At 42.1% G+C, this 15490-nt stretch overlaps 1 protein-coding gene across 1 annotated transcript; it reads left to right on the top strand.

Moving 5' to 3' along the window:
* The first annotated feature begins 2437 nt into the window (after nt 1–2437).
* Nucleotides 2438–15060, top strand: ppp2r2ab (protein phosphatase 2, regulatory subunit B, alpha b). The gene is made up of 10 exons (XM_069161793.1): nt 2438–2731; nt 4713–4781; nt 8132–8229; nt 8542–8707; nt 9365–9477; nt 9975–10152; nt 11389–11553; nt 11875–12044; nt 12918–13009; nt 13409–15060. The coding sequence occupies exons 1-10, from the start codon at nt 2725–2727 to the stop codon at nt 13686–13688; spliced, it is 1338 nt and encodes a 445-aa protein (XP_069017894.1). The 5' UTR covers nt 2438–2724; the 3' UTR covers nt 13689–15060.
* Nucleotides 15061–15490: the final 430 nt, after the last annotated feature.

Raw genomic sequence — 15490 nt, forward strand, 5'->3', positions numbered from 1 at the left:
TGTAGAAAGACAATCCTGGTGTTGTTATGAAGCTGAGACTTTCCTCTTTACAGACATATAAAAAAAACTCACTGTGTTTGTGGGTCCAAGTGACTCAAAATGATGGAGCAGGTTGGCAGTTTTGATAGTTGCACTCCAACTGAGCAAGCTTGTAGCAAAGACATATTCTTCTCACTTTCTTTTTCTCTTGGGCTCGCCTATTTGTTTTATTACTCGAATTACTCGAGCATTTCTCTTTTATTCAGCGTGCATACTTCCTCTGAGGAAGATAAAGGATCTGGAAGTGTCCGTGTGGGTGGTGAAACTATATCGCTGGAACATCTGAAAGCCCGTGTGTTTGTGGAGCTAATCCAGGTGACAGGCTCTTCAGTTTCCCCCAGAGTCCACCAACAGACAGCGGTCCCTTTACAGCTTACATGGCTTTCTGAAAATAATGCCACAACAAGAGAAATATCTTGTTCTTAAATCTCAACAGGTAACAGAAGAGAGAGAAGGGGAATTTTGACCTGCAGTAATGCATGGGAATATAGCTACTAATAACGTGAAAAGAATTATATTTTCATATAAGGTCTATAGTGATTTATGCACATACATGACGATGTATGTTTAATACATGTATTGTCCGATTTGGCTGACTAATTAAGGAAGTATCAACAGGATCTTTGACATAAACAGATTAAAGTTCCATCTGTCAATGATGAAAGAAGTATTCAGGTCCTTTACTTAAGTAAAAGTACAACACTATGAAAATACTCCATTACAAATAAAAACTCCTACTTTTACTTCGTTCATTATGTAGGCATAATCAGGAACATGTACTACTACTACTACTACTAGCTACTGTGTCTAAAGTAGAAGTACACACAATGCAGCAAACGTTCCTTGTCTGTTTGTCTTTTATACTAAATTATGTTGATATTACTGTTAAAACATGCATTTAACATCTGAAAGTGTTTATTTTAACTACATTTTGTACTGTTGGTAACTTGGATCGTTTCGGTTCTGTAAGAATCACGTGCCTCTGAAGTCAACAGGCTAAAAAAAAAAAAGCATTTTCCAGTGAATCCAAGTGAGTTTTAAACTACTTTATTCAACTTTATGAAGCTTTGACAAACATTTGATTCTTCCGTTTATCAGGAAAAAAATGAATTTAAAATCACCAAATTTGGAGATGCATTTCTTTTACAGGACAAAAAAAAAAAAATCCTGTAATTTTAAAAGTACGTAAGTACTAAAGCTGTCAGAAAAAAATGTAGTGGAGTAGGATATTTGCCTCTGAGATTTTGTGGATTTAAAGTTGCTTCAAATGAAAATACTCATCCATGCATCTATTATCTATACCCGCTTTTTCCTGAGCAGGGTCACGGGGGGGAAATACTCACCTCAAACTTTAATCAGCGTGGTCGCTACCTTCATAATTAAATGAACTTAGTTTACATTCCTGGTTAAGAAGGCCGGCTCCATCATCGGCTACAAACTGGACAGTCTGGAAAAGGTGGTGGAGAGGAGGACGCTGAACAAACTATTGTCCATATTGGATAATCCTGACCACCCTCTCCACCACCTGCTGCAGGGACAGAGGAGCACTTCCTCCAAAAGACTCCTCCAGCTCCGCTGTCACAAGGACAGATACAGGAGATCATTCCTGATACAGGAGATCATTCCTGATACAGGAGATCATTCCTGCCCACTGCAATAGCACTGTCACCTCACAGCAAAAAAGGTTCCGGGTTCGAATCCGGTCCTGGGCCTTTCTGTGCGGAGTTTGCATGTTCTCCCTGTGCTTGCGTGGGTTCTCTCCGGGTTCTCCGGCTTCCTCCCATCATCCAAAAACATGCACCTCAGGTCAGGTTACCTGGCGCCGCGCTAGTGGCAGCCTGCTGCAGCATCTCACCCCTGAGAGCCCCCCTGCTGTAGTGAAGAAATTTCCCCTCGGGGATTAATAAAGTGTATAAAATCAAAATCAAAATCAAGACTGTACAATAACTCACCTCTGGCAAAATCCATCACATAACAATAACACTGTTGACTGTGTTCTTGGTTTGTTTGTATATAATATATATATAATGTACTGTATATACTGTGCATTTTATATTTTTATTTTTTACTGCTATTTACTGCTATTTTATTGCTTTTCTATTATTCTATTCTATTCTATTCTATTATTTCTATTATTATCTTATTGCTTCTGTCTGCTGCTGTAGCGAGAAAAAAAAATCCCCCCCTCGGGGATTAATAAAGTAACTACCTCCCTCCCTACAGGACGGTCTGACGCTCTTCTCCATCACTCGCTTAACGTCCCGTTCACGTGTGTGCGCGCGTGCCTCTGCGCAGCTCCCCCCCACCCTCCCCCCCCCTTTTTTTTTCTTTTTTTTTGCAGTGTGCGCGCGCATTATAAAAAGCTTTTTTTTTTTTTTTTTTTTTGGTTCACGTGCGGAAGAGGCTCGAGCTGGGTGGGGAAGAGGTGACTTGTGGGATGCGAAGAAGCCGGCGGTGAAGACGGAGAGGAAAACCTCAGAGGAGCGGGAAATACAACCAAACTAACAACAAAAAAAAAAAAGGGAGAGTATTAATTCATTCATTCATTAATTAAACGTCTGACTTGACGTCCAGGTTTTGCGGAAACTGAGCGGAAGAAAAAAAAAAGTTGAGATCCCACGAATCGGCGCGTGGGAGTGGGACGCAGGATCGTGACCAACTTGAGGCTCCACTGTCTGTCTCATCATGGCAGGTAACTCAGTCTGAACACAGCACACCGAACAAGGCCGTCCTCTCCTCTCTCGTGTCTCTCGTGTCTCTCGTGTCTCGTTCTTCTTCCCGTCGGAGACGTTTCTCGACCGCAGCACGAGAGTTGTTGAAGCTAACGGCAGCTAGCTTGCTGCTAACGCTAAGCTAGCCGTCAAACTCCGGGTGTCAGCGCCCATCTGGCCTGTTTGACCGGCTGGAGACAGACAGACAGACAGACAGACAGCTGCTTGGTTGGTTGGTTAGGCTGCTGCTGCTGCTGCTGCTGCCGAAACGCTGGTCTGTCCACCGGTCCACCGGCCCGGGACCATGTTTTTTTTTGCACGCTAACCGCGCACGCAGCGATCCGTGACACTTTTAAGTTTACGGCCGATTCACGACTTCGTGCACGAAGAAGTCTCTTCATAAAAAAAACACCGACTTCAGCCGATCTGGTCCTCTGAACAAAACGTGCACGGATCAAACTGGAGGTGAAAACGAGGCGCAGGATTTCAGATCTCCTCTAAACGAGCCGGGCTAGCTCACGGTAGCGCAAACTTTGACATTGCCCACATGCAGGCTTAGCGGTCCAAGGCCTGCTGCAGCCTGTGTCCACTGTGTCCACTGTCTCTACTGTCTATCACGACCCGGACAGTCAGGATTCAGGCCGACGCGTCGTTTCATTCATTCACACTTGGAGATAATCATCGAGTCCTTCAACACTGAACCTTTATCTCCTGGTGGCCGATTGATTTGAACTGAACGAGGCTGTCGTCTCACTAAATAAGGGGACACCGGTGTCTTTTCTTTAATTTTTTTTTTTATTTTAGTAAATGCATTTGGTGCATTTGGGCGGGGAAAGTGACCGGTCTGGAGACACAGTCATAACACATCATCTCCTCACAGGAACTGATTGGTGAGATGATTTGTACATTAAAACACCTGTTTGCTTTTTATTTATTTTTATTTTTTGGTGTGTGGGGGGGGCATTTCCTCTTGCAAAAGGTGTCGGCATTATATAATTTCCCCGAGCAGTACCAACCCTGTTCTGGCTTTTTGTTTTAAACCATGATTCATTTCTGAATATGACGAAACCAAGTGTGACTCATGGATATCCTTGATTGTTTTGCAGAGCGGCTCCAGTGTGTGTGGACAGTTTATGGACACATCAGACAGGTTTTCTCTGGGCCGTAACAGAAGCGATTGCATGTGACAATATGCGGAATTAAAGTGGCTTCGTTGTGCAATGAGCTCCGTTTTGACGCCGAACCTGTTGAGGCGAGTGATGAGGGTTATAAAGCAGCGTGTGTTTTCTTGTTGATGTATTTTTCACGTAGGAGCCTGGGATGAAAGCATCTCCTGCTGTTAACAGGTGGTCAGCCTTTAAAAAAAAACAAAAAAAACCTGCATATTTCAAGACTGCGTTCGTCTGTGTTTATGAACTTGATTTGCACCTGACTCTTTATCTCGGTGAGAAATCCACAGCTCCGCGTCTGAGATATTTATCTTTACACTCATTGAATGCTGATGATCTTTGACATGTAAATTGCGTGTATTTCATAAGAGTGGCCAACCGTTGTTGGCTTCTTGATGTCCCCATAATATAGCCGGTCTTGCGGGTATCACCTTGGGAACAGTAATATCTATATGTTGGTGTTAGTATGGAGAGAAATATAACGTGTGGCTAGGCTCACTGAACCAGTGAGAGGATAAATGCTGAATTATGACTGCACACATTTTTGAAACCGGTTTGCCATCTCTCTGTTGTTTCAACATCATATTAATACAATAATTATTCCTTGCTGTCCCTTGTTCTGACAGACTACAGCATGCAGTTAATTATTCCTCAGGCGCTTTCTTCATCGACAAAAAAAACGTTGCCGTTTAAGTTGATCTCTGACTTAAAATCTTGACGTTATAATCTCTTAAACTTGTAGCCAGCCAGAAATGTACTTGAATATACATTTTTGTTTTTCTATTTTGTACAGGACCTGGAGGTGACATGCAGTGGTGCTTCTCTCAGGTGAAAGGAGCCATTGATGATGACGTAGCTGAAGGTATGAGCTCTGACAAACATGATCTGTAAGCTTCAAGCTTGGCTCGGACAAATGTTGGTATATTGAGTAATACTTCACAGCTTGCAGGTGAGCAGACCGCAGCTGAACGTCTTTCTGATTTTTTTTTTTCCCGATTCCACCGGCTAGATATACCACAATTTAGCCGAGCCGTGGCAGTGACAAGTCTTGGTGCTCCACATTTCAACTGCACATTCCCTGCCGGACAACAATAGTGTAATTGCTCAACATTAACTGTCACTCCCACAGCTGAGCTACGTTGTTGAACACATTTTTAACGGCTCACCGTTTTGCAGTCATCATGCTGCTCCCTTAAAACATTTGTTAAAATTCTCGAAATCTTTCTCCTCCTGTATAACATAATTCTGCAGTTGTCCTTGTTTGTGAACTGTTCTCTTCATTGCTTTGATCAGACAGCAATATGTGTCCTGAAACCAAGGCTGTATTCGACGTATTATTGTGCGCATACAAACCAAATGTTTCATGCTGTTGTTGCTTCACATTAATAGCTTTCCATTGGTGAGCTCCTGGAAGGCTGTAGTCGTTGCAGAAAGTGTAGCCTTGTCCGGCACGGAGGTTGGTGACTCACTATGTCTTTGTTTGGATCAATCAAACGGCAAAATCTGGACATTTTACAGCACTTTGTTGTCAGAGCAGGTTTTGAGTATTTCGGAGAGGAACAGAAAAGGAAAAAGCAGCAACACTGAGCAGTTTTGAGGACGAACATGGCGATGCACGGTGCAGTCCCAGAGCTGAGCCGTGCACTCTGGTCTCGGTCGCTCGTGATGCAGGTGTCGTACTACAGAGAAATCTGGCAAAAGATTCTTCAGACGGCCAGATGGCTGGTGATGCACAAAAGCTCAGATACTGAATGGATATATCCATGACTGTCAATCCTTATCAGATACTGCACGGTAGGTTTTACTCGTGTCAGACAAGATTTTTTTGAGAGTTATAACGGCAGCAGGAAATGTTCCTTCTCTCTTAGTGATTGCAAGGTAAATGGTAGGATCAACACAACGCTGTGGAACAAGGTATTTTACCTACAACATGTGCTCAGGCACATGAATGGCCAGCGCAATGCAGTGCTTTGCTGAGAATGTTAAATTGTATTACACTGACTTTATAGTTTATTAGGAACATTCAGCTAAAACTGTTGCAGCATAAAACACCGGCTCTGCAATAAATCCTGCCTTCATCAAGGTTATCGTGTCTTTGTCCATTTAGGAGGGTGTAGTTTGTGGTGCTGTTGAATTGTATAGTATTTAGCTGTTTTAGTCCTTCTGATTTATACACTACATAACAGAAATACCTCTTTGTTGTATCTCTGTCAGAGAAATTGGCAACTCAGTGGAGACAGACAACTTTCTACATTTCTGCTGGAGCTGTCCAAAGTGTCTCCCTGCTGTCCCGAAGCCGGGACGCAAATGCTTTGTTTTTTAGTTTTTTTCCCTGGCCAGATTATTGCTGGTGGCTAAACCCCAGCACATGCTGAATAGTTTACTAATGCCTGATGTACCTTTGAGAGAATATGTATACAACAATATAAAATGTCTCTTAATTGTTGTTCATCCGATGTGTTATTGAGCCTGCAATCTAAATCCTCAGGTATTGTAGCTTAATTATTTATGTCTTAAGATTTCTGTCCCAAAATAAGTGAAAGAAACGGTACCACAGGACTCTTTGTGTGTAGTCTGTTGCAAACACACCAAGCATGGCCATATATCAGGAATCTAAAGAATGACAGCGTGCTTCACTGTAAGGCGACACTGTTCATGATACTCTGCAGCAGTCTGGCATGTTTCAGCCCTTTAATACGTTCCATCAGTGGACTGACAGGAAAATGGTACATTATCCACGCCCTGCATTTCTCATTGTACCTGATTTATGCATCCACATATAAATAGATGGTGACTTCCATTAGCCTTTAACAGCTAATGCGTTTCACTAGTGCAGGTCGTTGCTTTACTCTGGCTATTGTGTTGTTCTCTCCACCTTTGGTTTCCATCAGAGGTGTAAAATGTTTTCAACCAGAAATTGCTGATGTGGTCAAATCCATTCTTACCTCTATTGGTACAGTGTTCACAAAAAGGTTGATTTGGCACCACCTGAACACAGCACGGGTTTACAAAGCCATTCTGCACCATCCGGATGTTGCAAGTCACACCTCAGCTGTTGACTTTGTGAGGAGGTAGCAGGTAATGTTTCCTCCTGATCACTCGCCCATGCAGACAATGCAACAGTGCTGCACGTTTGAATGTTGCACCAACGCTCTGGTGCCGGCTGCATGTTTCTGCACTTCTTTTGCGGTCACATCTGGATCTCGGAAACTGTTCCCAGAAGACATGCAGTTTTGTTTGTACATTTTCTTGCCCTTGCAGATCTTGACTTTCCCAGTTTACCCTGACTGCTGTTTTTTTTTTGTTTTTTTCATTGACAGTGGAAGTTGCAACCTCTAAGTGTTTGTATATCTTTTTGTAACCGCCCCTTGCTTTGTAAGCATTAGTTAGCTTCATATTCAGATCCTCAGCCAGTTGCTTAGAGGAGTCCATGGTTGTTTTGTGTCACCGCACAGTTAGAGAATTTATCAGTCTCTGGAATTTTAACAAGCCGACAATTTCTTATGACCGCTCCTGACTTGCTGTACAAGTTACGAGTTAATGACGTTCTAAGATTTTGCAACAAGTCAGGTGACCAGACTTTTACATTTTAATAGAATAGTTACAAGGCAGTGTGTATTTTCTTCTCTTCACTTCAAAAGTGAACACACTATGTAATCTGCCCAAAACGATCGCATACGTCTGTAAGTGTTGTCTTTTCAAGTAGCCTAGCTTCTAGCTTCTGCTGTATTAGCTCCTACTTTGGTCCTCAGGCAGTACAACGCACACAAAGACCACTCGCTGCAACTTTCTGGAGCATCTTTCTGCTCCAGTGGACACCAAGGGGTTAAGCAAGTGTGTATGTATATGCGAGTGTGCTTCAGTTTATACAACAGGATGTTGCTGCTGGGGGAAATGTGCAACGCTGTCTGAGTAAGAGGGAGAGAAAAGGGGAAAAATTAGGTTACTGATCATTTTCCGTCTGCTCTACACGCTCCGACATCTTTCTGCATCTCCAGCCGACACACTCGTCCATCTCCTGCTCTCTGATTCACAGGGAGCTAAATCCAGGGTTTGGGATTAACTGAGTGGTTCCTCAATGTACTCCATATTGGAATGAGGTTTTTCTATGTCAATGCACCAATTTCTAAATACCATAATGGCAAATGTGAGTTTAAATGTCTGTCATTTTTGTTTGTTTGTTTATTTATTTGTTTGTTTGTTCGTTTGCAGCGGACATTATATCCACAGTTGAGTTTAACCACACAGGGGAGCTGCTAGCCACTGGAGACAAGGGTGGGCGTGTAGTCATTTTCCAGCAGGAAATAGAGGTACAGCTGCATATTCCCACACACTATCCATTTTGGAAAAGGTCACCCCATGAACTCTCTGAAGTTACACCAAGTTTTAAAAACAGATGATTTTATTTTTGGAAATGTTGTGTAATCAAAAAAACTCAGGACTACGAGTTCTAAATTTGAACTAGTGATATACTTTATTCTCATGCCAGCTATATTTCTTAGTCAAAGTAAGTTGTCAGTTGTTATTCAGAAGATGCCATTGTTTGTTTGGAATGAAATTGATCAAATAGGGAACAAATGAACGTTTCATCTTAATGTGAAATTTCCCTTGGTTCCCAACAGAATAAGAATCAGCCTCAGTTCCGGAGCGAGTACAATGTTTACAGCACTTTCCAGAGCCATGAGCCTGAGTTTGACTACTTGAAGAGTTTGGAAATAGAAGAGAAGATCAACAAGATTCGCTGGCTTCCTCAGAAGAACGCTGCTCAGTTCCTCTTGTCAACTAACGGTAAATTATTCATTTTAATTAAGTGCATGGCCTGTTATTTGTTGACCATGTCTTTGGTGACTTTAATTTTAAATAAAGATAATAACATTTAAACAAATACATTAATCATTACCCCATCACAATTCACAGTCGCAGAACTGGCATTAATATTTGAGAAAATGTAATGTTTCCCTTAAAGCGTTGCACAAATCCTTCGTGTCTTCTTGTAAATTAGAATAATAATGAGCAGTCTTTTCTGTTGGCTGTCACAAAATCGTTATCCAGCCTGACCATCATATCCTGTATTACACTTTATGACACTGTGTGTGAGAGCAATTCATGTAGAGCTCAACTAAAGTCTGTGCTGAAAACCAACTGCTTGACGAAATTCACTAATTGTTTTTTCTATTAATACCAAAAGACATTAATGAAATCTTAAAACATTAAATACCAGAGATTTAAAATGAGTACAAATATGACAAATTTGATGCAACAATAGTCAATATTTAATCTATCTTTAAACTCTCATCATATTGTTTGATGCCAGTAAACTGAGTGACACATTCAGGTAGTGTGATCACCTTCAATGGATGTCAAGAGTGCACATTTGTCCTTTTTTTGTTTTTTAAAGAGTTGGTGCTGCTGTTTAGACGTGTTTTTTGTTTTGTTTTCACACAGATAAGACAATTAAATTGTGGAAAATCAGTGAACGGGACAAGAGACCAGAGGGCTATAATCTGAAAGAGGAGGATGGACGCTACAAAGACCCCAACACTATCACGTCACTGCGGGTCAGTCCTTCAATCAAACATAACCTGTGGGGGTGGGATCAGACTGGGCCTCCTTCTAACAACCTTGGATGCAAAATCACAAGAAATTGGGGGTGTTAAGCGCTACTGGTTTGGCTTCCTTTCCTGTTACTAAAGGTGGTGATCACTGCACATCTGTGCTTGTACAGCTTTTGTCTGAGCTAATGTTTGTTTTCCTGTCAGGACCGCGTACCTTTGGCTTGTATTGATTAAAAAGAAGCAAATCTGTTGCACACACTAGCATATTATGAGGAAGTGACTGAACGGCATGGTGTAATAGACCGGGTGTTATTGCGCCCTATTTTACCCAGCTGATGTATTACATAGAACACTGCCTGAAACACTTGCTACGTGCTCGGATAAATAGTCTGTGAAGGGCTCCGTCGCGAACATGAAACGTACCACGAGGAGATTTCAGAGCTCCAGAAGTTATTCCTGCTTTATTGTAACTTTGAGATTGTCTTGTTTTTTTTCCTCAGGTACCAGTTTTAATACCTATGGACCTCATGGTGGAAGCCAGTCCACGGAGGGTGTTCGCCAATGCTCACACCTACCACATCAACTCAATCTCAGTCAACAGTGACAATGAGACCTACCTATCTGCAGACGACCTCCGCATCAACCTCTGGCACCTCGAGATCACTGACCGCAGCTTCAGTATCCTTCAGCACACGTGTGGCACGTTTGTATGCCTGATCATGACACTCCATTTGAATGAGTTATGTGTTTTATATATATATATATGAAAAATATGAGATCATTGTGACAAGCGAGCGACGTCGGGCGGGAGCATAAGTATTGTTTAAGACTTGGATCAGAGATGTGACTCTGACAGGGTGGTTTTGAGTGTCTAACCTGATTGGAAAAGGACCGGGAAGAATTTAGACTTATGAACAAAGTTGGGGACACGAGGACGCTCTCACACAAGACAAAGGAGTGGGAAATAAATCCGATTGGTTTTTTGTTTTTTTTGCGTCACTGCTCTATTCAGGGGATCTTCTGATACAGTTGCTCCAGCTCATTTTTCTAATTCTTGGAACATTTTAAACTTTCTTTTTGTCCTACTTTCTTAAATTATTGCCAGTGACTTCATTGAGCTCTTCCATCTCTGGACACCCTCGTTGGGTGTCTTCTAGTTATTTTTTTTTATTTTTTTCTTTCACCATGTTATTACTTCTTCATGGAATGACACCACTGTTGCCCAGCAACCCCACTCTGGTGTTGTTTACACCATGGACCAGCTGATCAGGCTAAAACTGGCCAGCGTGCTGACCAGAACAACAACTTTGGGCGTCCTTACAGAAATCTGGTGGAGGACACACTGATGTAGAGAAGGAATGAAGCAACAACAGGGACTGATGGAGAGGAGGAGATATTGGCAACATGAGATTGCTAGATGGTGGGATGGATGAGCTCGAAGCACTAGTGAGGAATGGAGGGGTCTTCCGTGACTGTGGAGTTGTGTGTTTTCACAAGGACAATCCTGTGGGAGAAACTCTGAGGGTTTGGTTGCTTGGAAATGAACCTCGGAGGGCTTGCTGCTTCGGTGGTGCCACCCTGGTGCACAGCCTTGAGGGAATGTTTCTGCAACCCAGAAATTCAACTGTTAGTGGGGCTACGTCCGTTCTGCCCTCTCAGGGAGATTTTGCAGAGTTTTCCCACCCGCTCACCCAGCAACCCATTGTGATAACATCTCTCTTTCTGCTGTTTACAACTTCTCTTCTGTCTTGAACAACTGTTACAAAACAATTTCCCTGCATGGAGTGTTTATTATAGTGGGTTTTTTTAAATGTATTTTTTTTATCATCACCCAATTTGACTCTAGCCAAAGGAACTTGTGATGATTTGTCAGGCTATGAAAGATGTGTCCCTCCTTAACCGCGTGCTCCTCAGACATTGTTGACATTAAACCGGCCAACATGGAGGAGCTAACAGAGGTGATCACGGCAGCAGAGTTCCATCCTCATCAGTGTAACACCTTCGTCTACAGCAGCAGCAAAGGAACCATCCGTCTGTGTGACATGAGGGCTTCAGCACTATGCGACAAGCACTCCAAGTGTGAGTGCCCACTGTGCTTGTTTTTAATCATCATTCTTTTCTCTTCACATTAGTTTTCAGTCTGTTTATTTTACTCAAACTTATTTGTTCTAAATTTCCTATCTTTGATGTCTGTGTAGCAATGAAATATTGTGCCACAAAATGTCCCAATCCTGCGCTGTAGTTAATTATTTGTGAGGAAGATTATGCACTTTATTTATGATGTCGAGCACTCCGATTGTCACTGAATTACATTCGATCTCGCTCCTCAAAGCTGTGGAGAATACTGCGGGTCAACACTTGTATTCATTTGCTTGCATCGTTCTGCTTTCTCTCGGCCAGTGTTTGAGGAGCCGGAGGATCCCAGTAACCGCTCCTTCTTCTCTGAGATCATATCCTCCATCTCGGATGTGAAGTTCAGCCACAACGGACGCTACATGATGACCAGAGACTACTTGTCTGTGAAGATTTGGGACCTGAACATGGAAAGTAGGCCAGTGGAGACCTATCAGGTGAGACTGACACACACATGCACAGCATCAATGTGTGGTGTCAAGATTGCACTACAGTTATATACACGTTATGAATGACTTATCATGAACACCCTCTTACCACAGACCCCATCAAGTTTAAAGCAGCAGGTAGAGTTCAACAGTTTTAATGGCAGCTCTTGTTTACGCTGTAACTTTGTGGTTTAAGAATTTCTTGTTTGTGAAATTTTGACATCAGGATCAGCCACTGGCCACTTCCTGTCACTATATTGCTCCACAGCACAGACAATGTTTGTTTTACTACACTAATATAGAGGCAAGTTTATTATTGGCTTTGTACATTACAGCATTTCAATTGAACCTTTTTCTAAACCATAACATCACTGTATTTATCTCAGCCTGTTGTCCATGTGATAATTGTGTTCACACTGTCAATGGAGCGCTTCATTTCATGTTATTTTCGTTTTACCTTTAAATTAATCTGCAGTGTGCATTTAATATTAGTACTTTTCATTGTGATTCTGTGTTGGTTTAATGTTGATGAATAACAACTCTAAATACATGGAAAATGCAGAGACTGGTGTTTTGTTTGTGTGGCCACACCCTTTTTGAGTCATTCCTGGTCATTTCACTCAGTGGCCACTAGAGGACGCCCTAAATATATCATTTTGGTCTGCACTGGATTTTGTGTAGGAAGGTTTGCTCCATTGAGTTAAGCTTTCAGATGATGATAAGTGGAACAATGACATACCTTTTTTTTAATTTTTTATTTAATCTATTTTTTTTTTAAATTGTTGATTCCAAATCTGCAGGAGTAACAAAGATGTTTGTACAGTTGAATTCGGTCTTTTGGTCGCCCTCTCACACCTGCCTAATTTCATTCATTCATTCCAGGTTCACGAGTATCTGAGGAGCAAGCTGTGCTCGCTCTATGAGAATGACTGCATCTTTGACAAGTTTGAGTGCTGCTGGAATGGCAATGACAGGTACGTGCACGGGGCAGATAAAATAACACCGCATGGAAAAGACTGAAGTAGCACCGTGTTTGTTGTCCATGTTGTTGCTGTCGGATTAGTTTGTCGAGGAGCTTTTTCATAACTGTAATTTCAAAGAATAATACAATTTCAAAGTACTAACTGCCAAAAACATTTGAAGAAATTCTAAGCATTTAAATCGGTCTTGTAATCAGTCAAATAGGATTTACTTGAGAAATGTTTGTCATTTTGGTGAAGAAATTCCTGAAATACCAGGCCTTATTTATGATGATTTATTATTATTACCTGCATAACAGTGGGTCATAAAGTTTAACCCCTCTACTCTGGTTTAGTGACATTTTTCTTAGATTGATTGTGTTGAAAGCTAACACAGTGTCCCGTCCCCGGCAGTGTGGTGATGACTGGCTCATACAACAACTTCTTCCGGATGTTTGACCGCGGCCACCGGCGGGATGTAACGTTGGAGGCGTCCCGTGAAAACAGCAAACCCCTGCAGGTGCTAAAGCCCCGCAAGGTGTGTGCCAGCGGCAAACGCAAGAAGGATGAAATCAGCGTGGATAGTTTGGACTTCAACAAGAAGATCCTGCACACGGCCTGGCATCCCCAGGACAACATCATCGCAGTGGCGACGACCAACAACCTCTACATATTCCAGGATAAAGTAAATTAACTTCGGGCTGAGCGCGTGTGAGATCTGGCGCAGGTGATGTCGCGCGTACCACCTCGCAACCTCATCCAGGGTGATCCGTGGGAACGTCGACAACCAGCATCCCTGTCCGTCGCTACTGGGTGACCAGACTTTGCCACTTGTTGTAGATGTGGACAGAGGAAGACTTGCTCTTGCCCATCATCAGTCTGTTTGTGGCAGAGTGTTACCTGCCTTGTTGTTTAAGTGATGTTGTGCCAATTATTTTTCCTTCGTCATGTTTATTTTGCCAGCCCACCTGCCCTTTTCTTTTCTAATGTGGGTAAACCAGTTTAAGTTCCTTAAAATTCTGAGTACAGACACTTATTTTTATAACTCCCCCCCTCCCCTCCCCCCCCCAAAAAAATGGCTCTGTGGTAGAAAATGAGAATCACTTATTTAGTATGTCCCCCTTATTGTGCCATTGTAGTGTTTATTTTTCTAAGAAAAATTTGACCTTTTTTGTGTGTGTATACACCTTTTATTAATTCATCCGTTATACTGTCTGTTCTTTAAGTCTCATCACATCTCCCATGCTCCATTAAAACCATGCAAACTCACCAGTCACACAAGTATGCTCACAGTTTTCTTCACACACACACTTGCTGCTCATACTGGACAGCAGCAGCTCAACGGTTGCCTCCGTTGACTGAGAGAAGTGCAGTGTGTTTTCACAGGTCCGGTCCAGTAAGGTGTTGTCCTGCTCGCTGTCGCTGTGCCTCAGGCTCTGGGTGGCCAATCAGGCCAGAAGAGATTTTTTTGTTTTTTGTTTCTCAGATTGGCTCCCATCTTTGTGCATTGGTTCCTCTTCCTCCTTTTGTTTTGTGTTCAACAATAGTCAGGTATAAGAGATAGCCTATTCAAAGATAATTATTATGATTGTCATATTTATATTAAAAAAAAAAGAGGAAAAAGTTAAAACGTCACCAGATTTGTTCCGTCCTATTTTGTGAAATGAAGCTGGACCTTAAACATATCTTTTTGAGTGATCTTAAGTATTGTCTTCCCATGGTGTACCACAGTAGTACTTCACAATGGGGAAAACCTTTGATTTGACACTGGACTCTCTTGCTGCACCTACTAAAGTACTTGGATGTCTGTGTTGTAAGACTGCAATTTAAAAGAAAACATTATTTGAGGCATTAAGTCACTTAAAGTGTTTGTTTGAACTACTGCAGACATTACTGCTACTGTATGTGATGGTACAATAAGCTGCACAAAGAACCGCAGCACGTGATGTCCCCACCGTATTTACAATGTGGACAGTTCAGATTATATTGATGCCTCTAGTAATGCATAACTTCAATTTTAATCTATGACAGTGGGAAAAAAAAAAATAAAGGAACTACTTTTTGCATCCCTGTGATTGCCTGATTGTTGATGGGATCTAGTCGGCACTGAACTGGCTTTATGCCACGTGTTGAAGCCTCATTCATCGTCATGATCAAACAGCAGATTATTGGATATCATAGAAGATCCTTGTTTACACTAGAAAACTTCCAGGTTATAAACACCTTCAGCTAGAGAAGAGGCACGTGTGTTAAAACCGCAATGCACTCATTCACAACGAGGTTCCCCGACCAATAAAAAAAAAAAAACGCATTAAAAAATTGCATTTGGCAATACTGGACCTGATTGGGGGGGGGGGGGGGGTATTTCAATCAGCTGATGGGGTGTCTGGTTGGTGAAAATTGGATTTGGGCCCACGTGGCTGTGTACGTGGGGTCTCGCACGCCTTCAGCAAACTCCCAATCTCTCGATATCTTACTCTACGAATTTATACTTTC

This window comes from Embiotoca jacksoni, unplaced genomic scaffold, assembly GCF_022577435.1.
Source record: "Embiotoca jacksoni isolate LCO1_2020_lvr unplaced genomic scaffold, fEmbJac1.0.p SCAF_10, whole genome shotgun sequence".
NCBI lineage: Eukaryota > Metazoa > Chordata > Actinopteri > Embiotocidae > Embiotoca > Embiotoca jacksoni.

Bases quoted from the DNA above. Each gene is read 5' to 3' on its own strand.
- ppp2r2ab (XM_069161793.1), top strand. The intron at 8,708-9,364 runs GTAAATTATTCA...GTTTTCACACAG, and splicing joins GTTCCTCTTGTCAACTAACG to ATAAGACAATTAAATTGTGG. The intron at 10,153-11,388 runs GTATCCTTCAGC...CGTGCTCCTCAG, and splicing joins GATCACTGACCGCAGCTTCA to ACATTGTTGACATTAAACCG.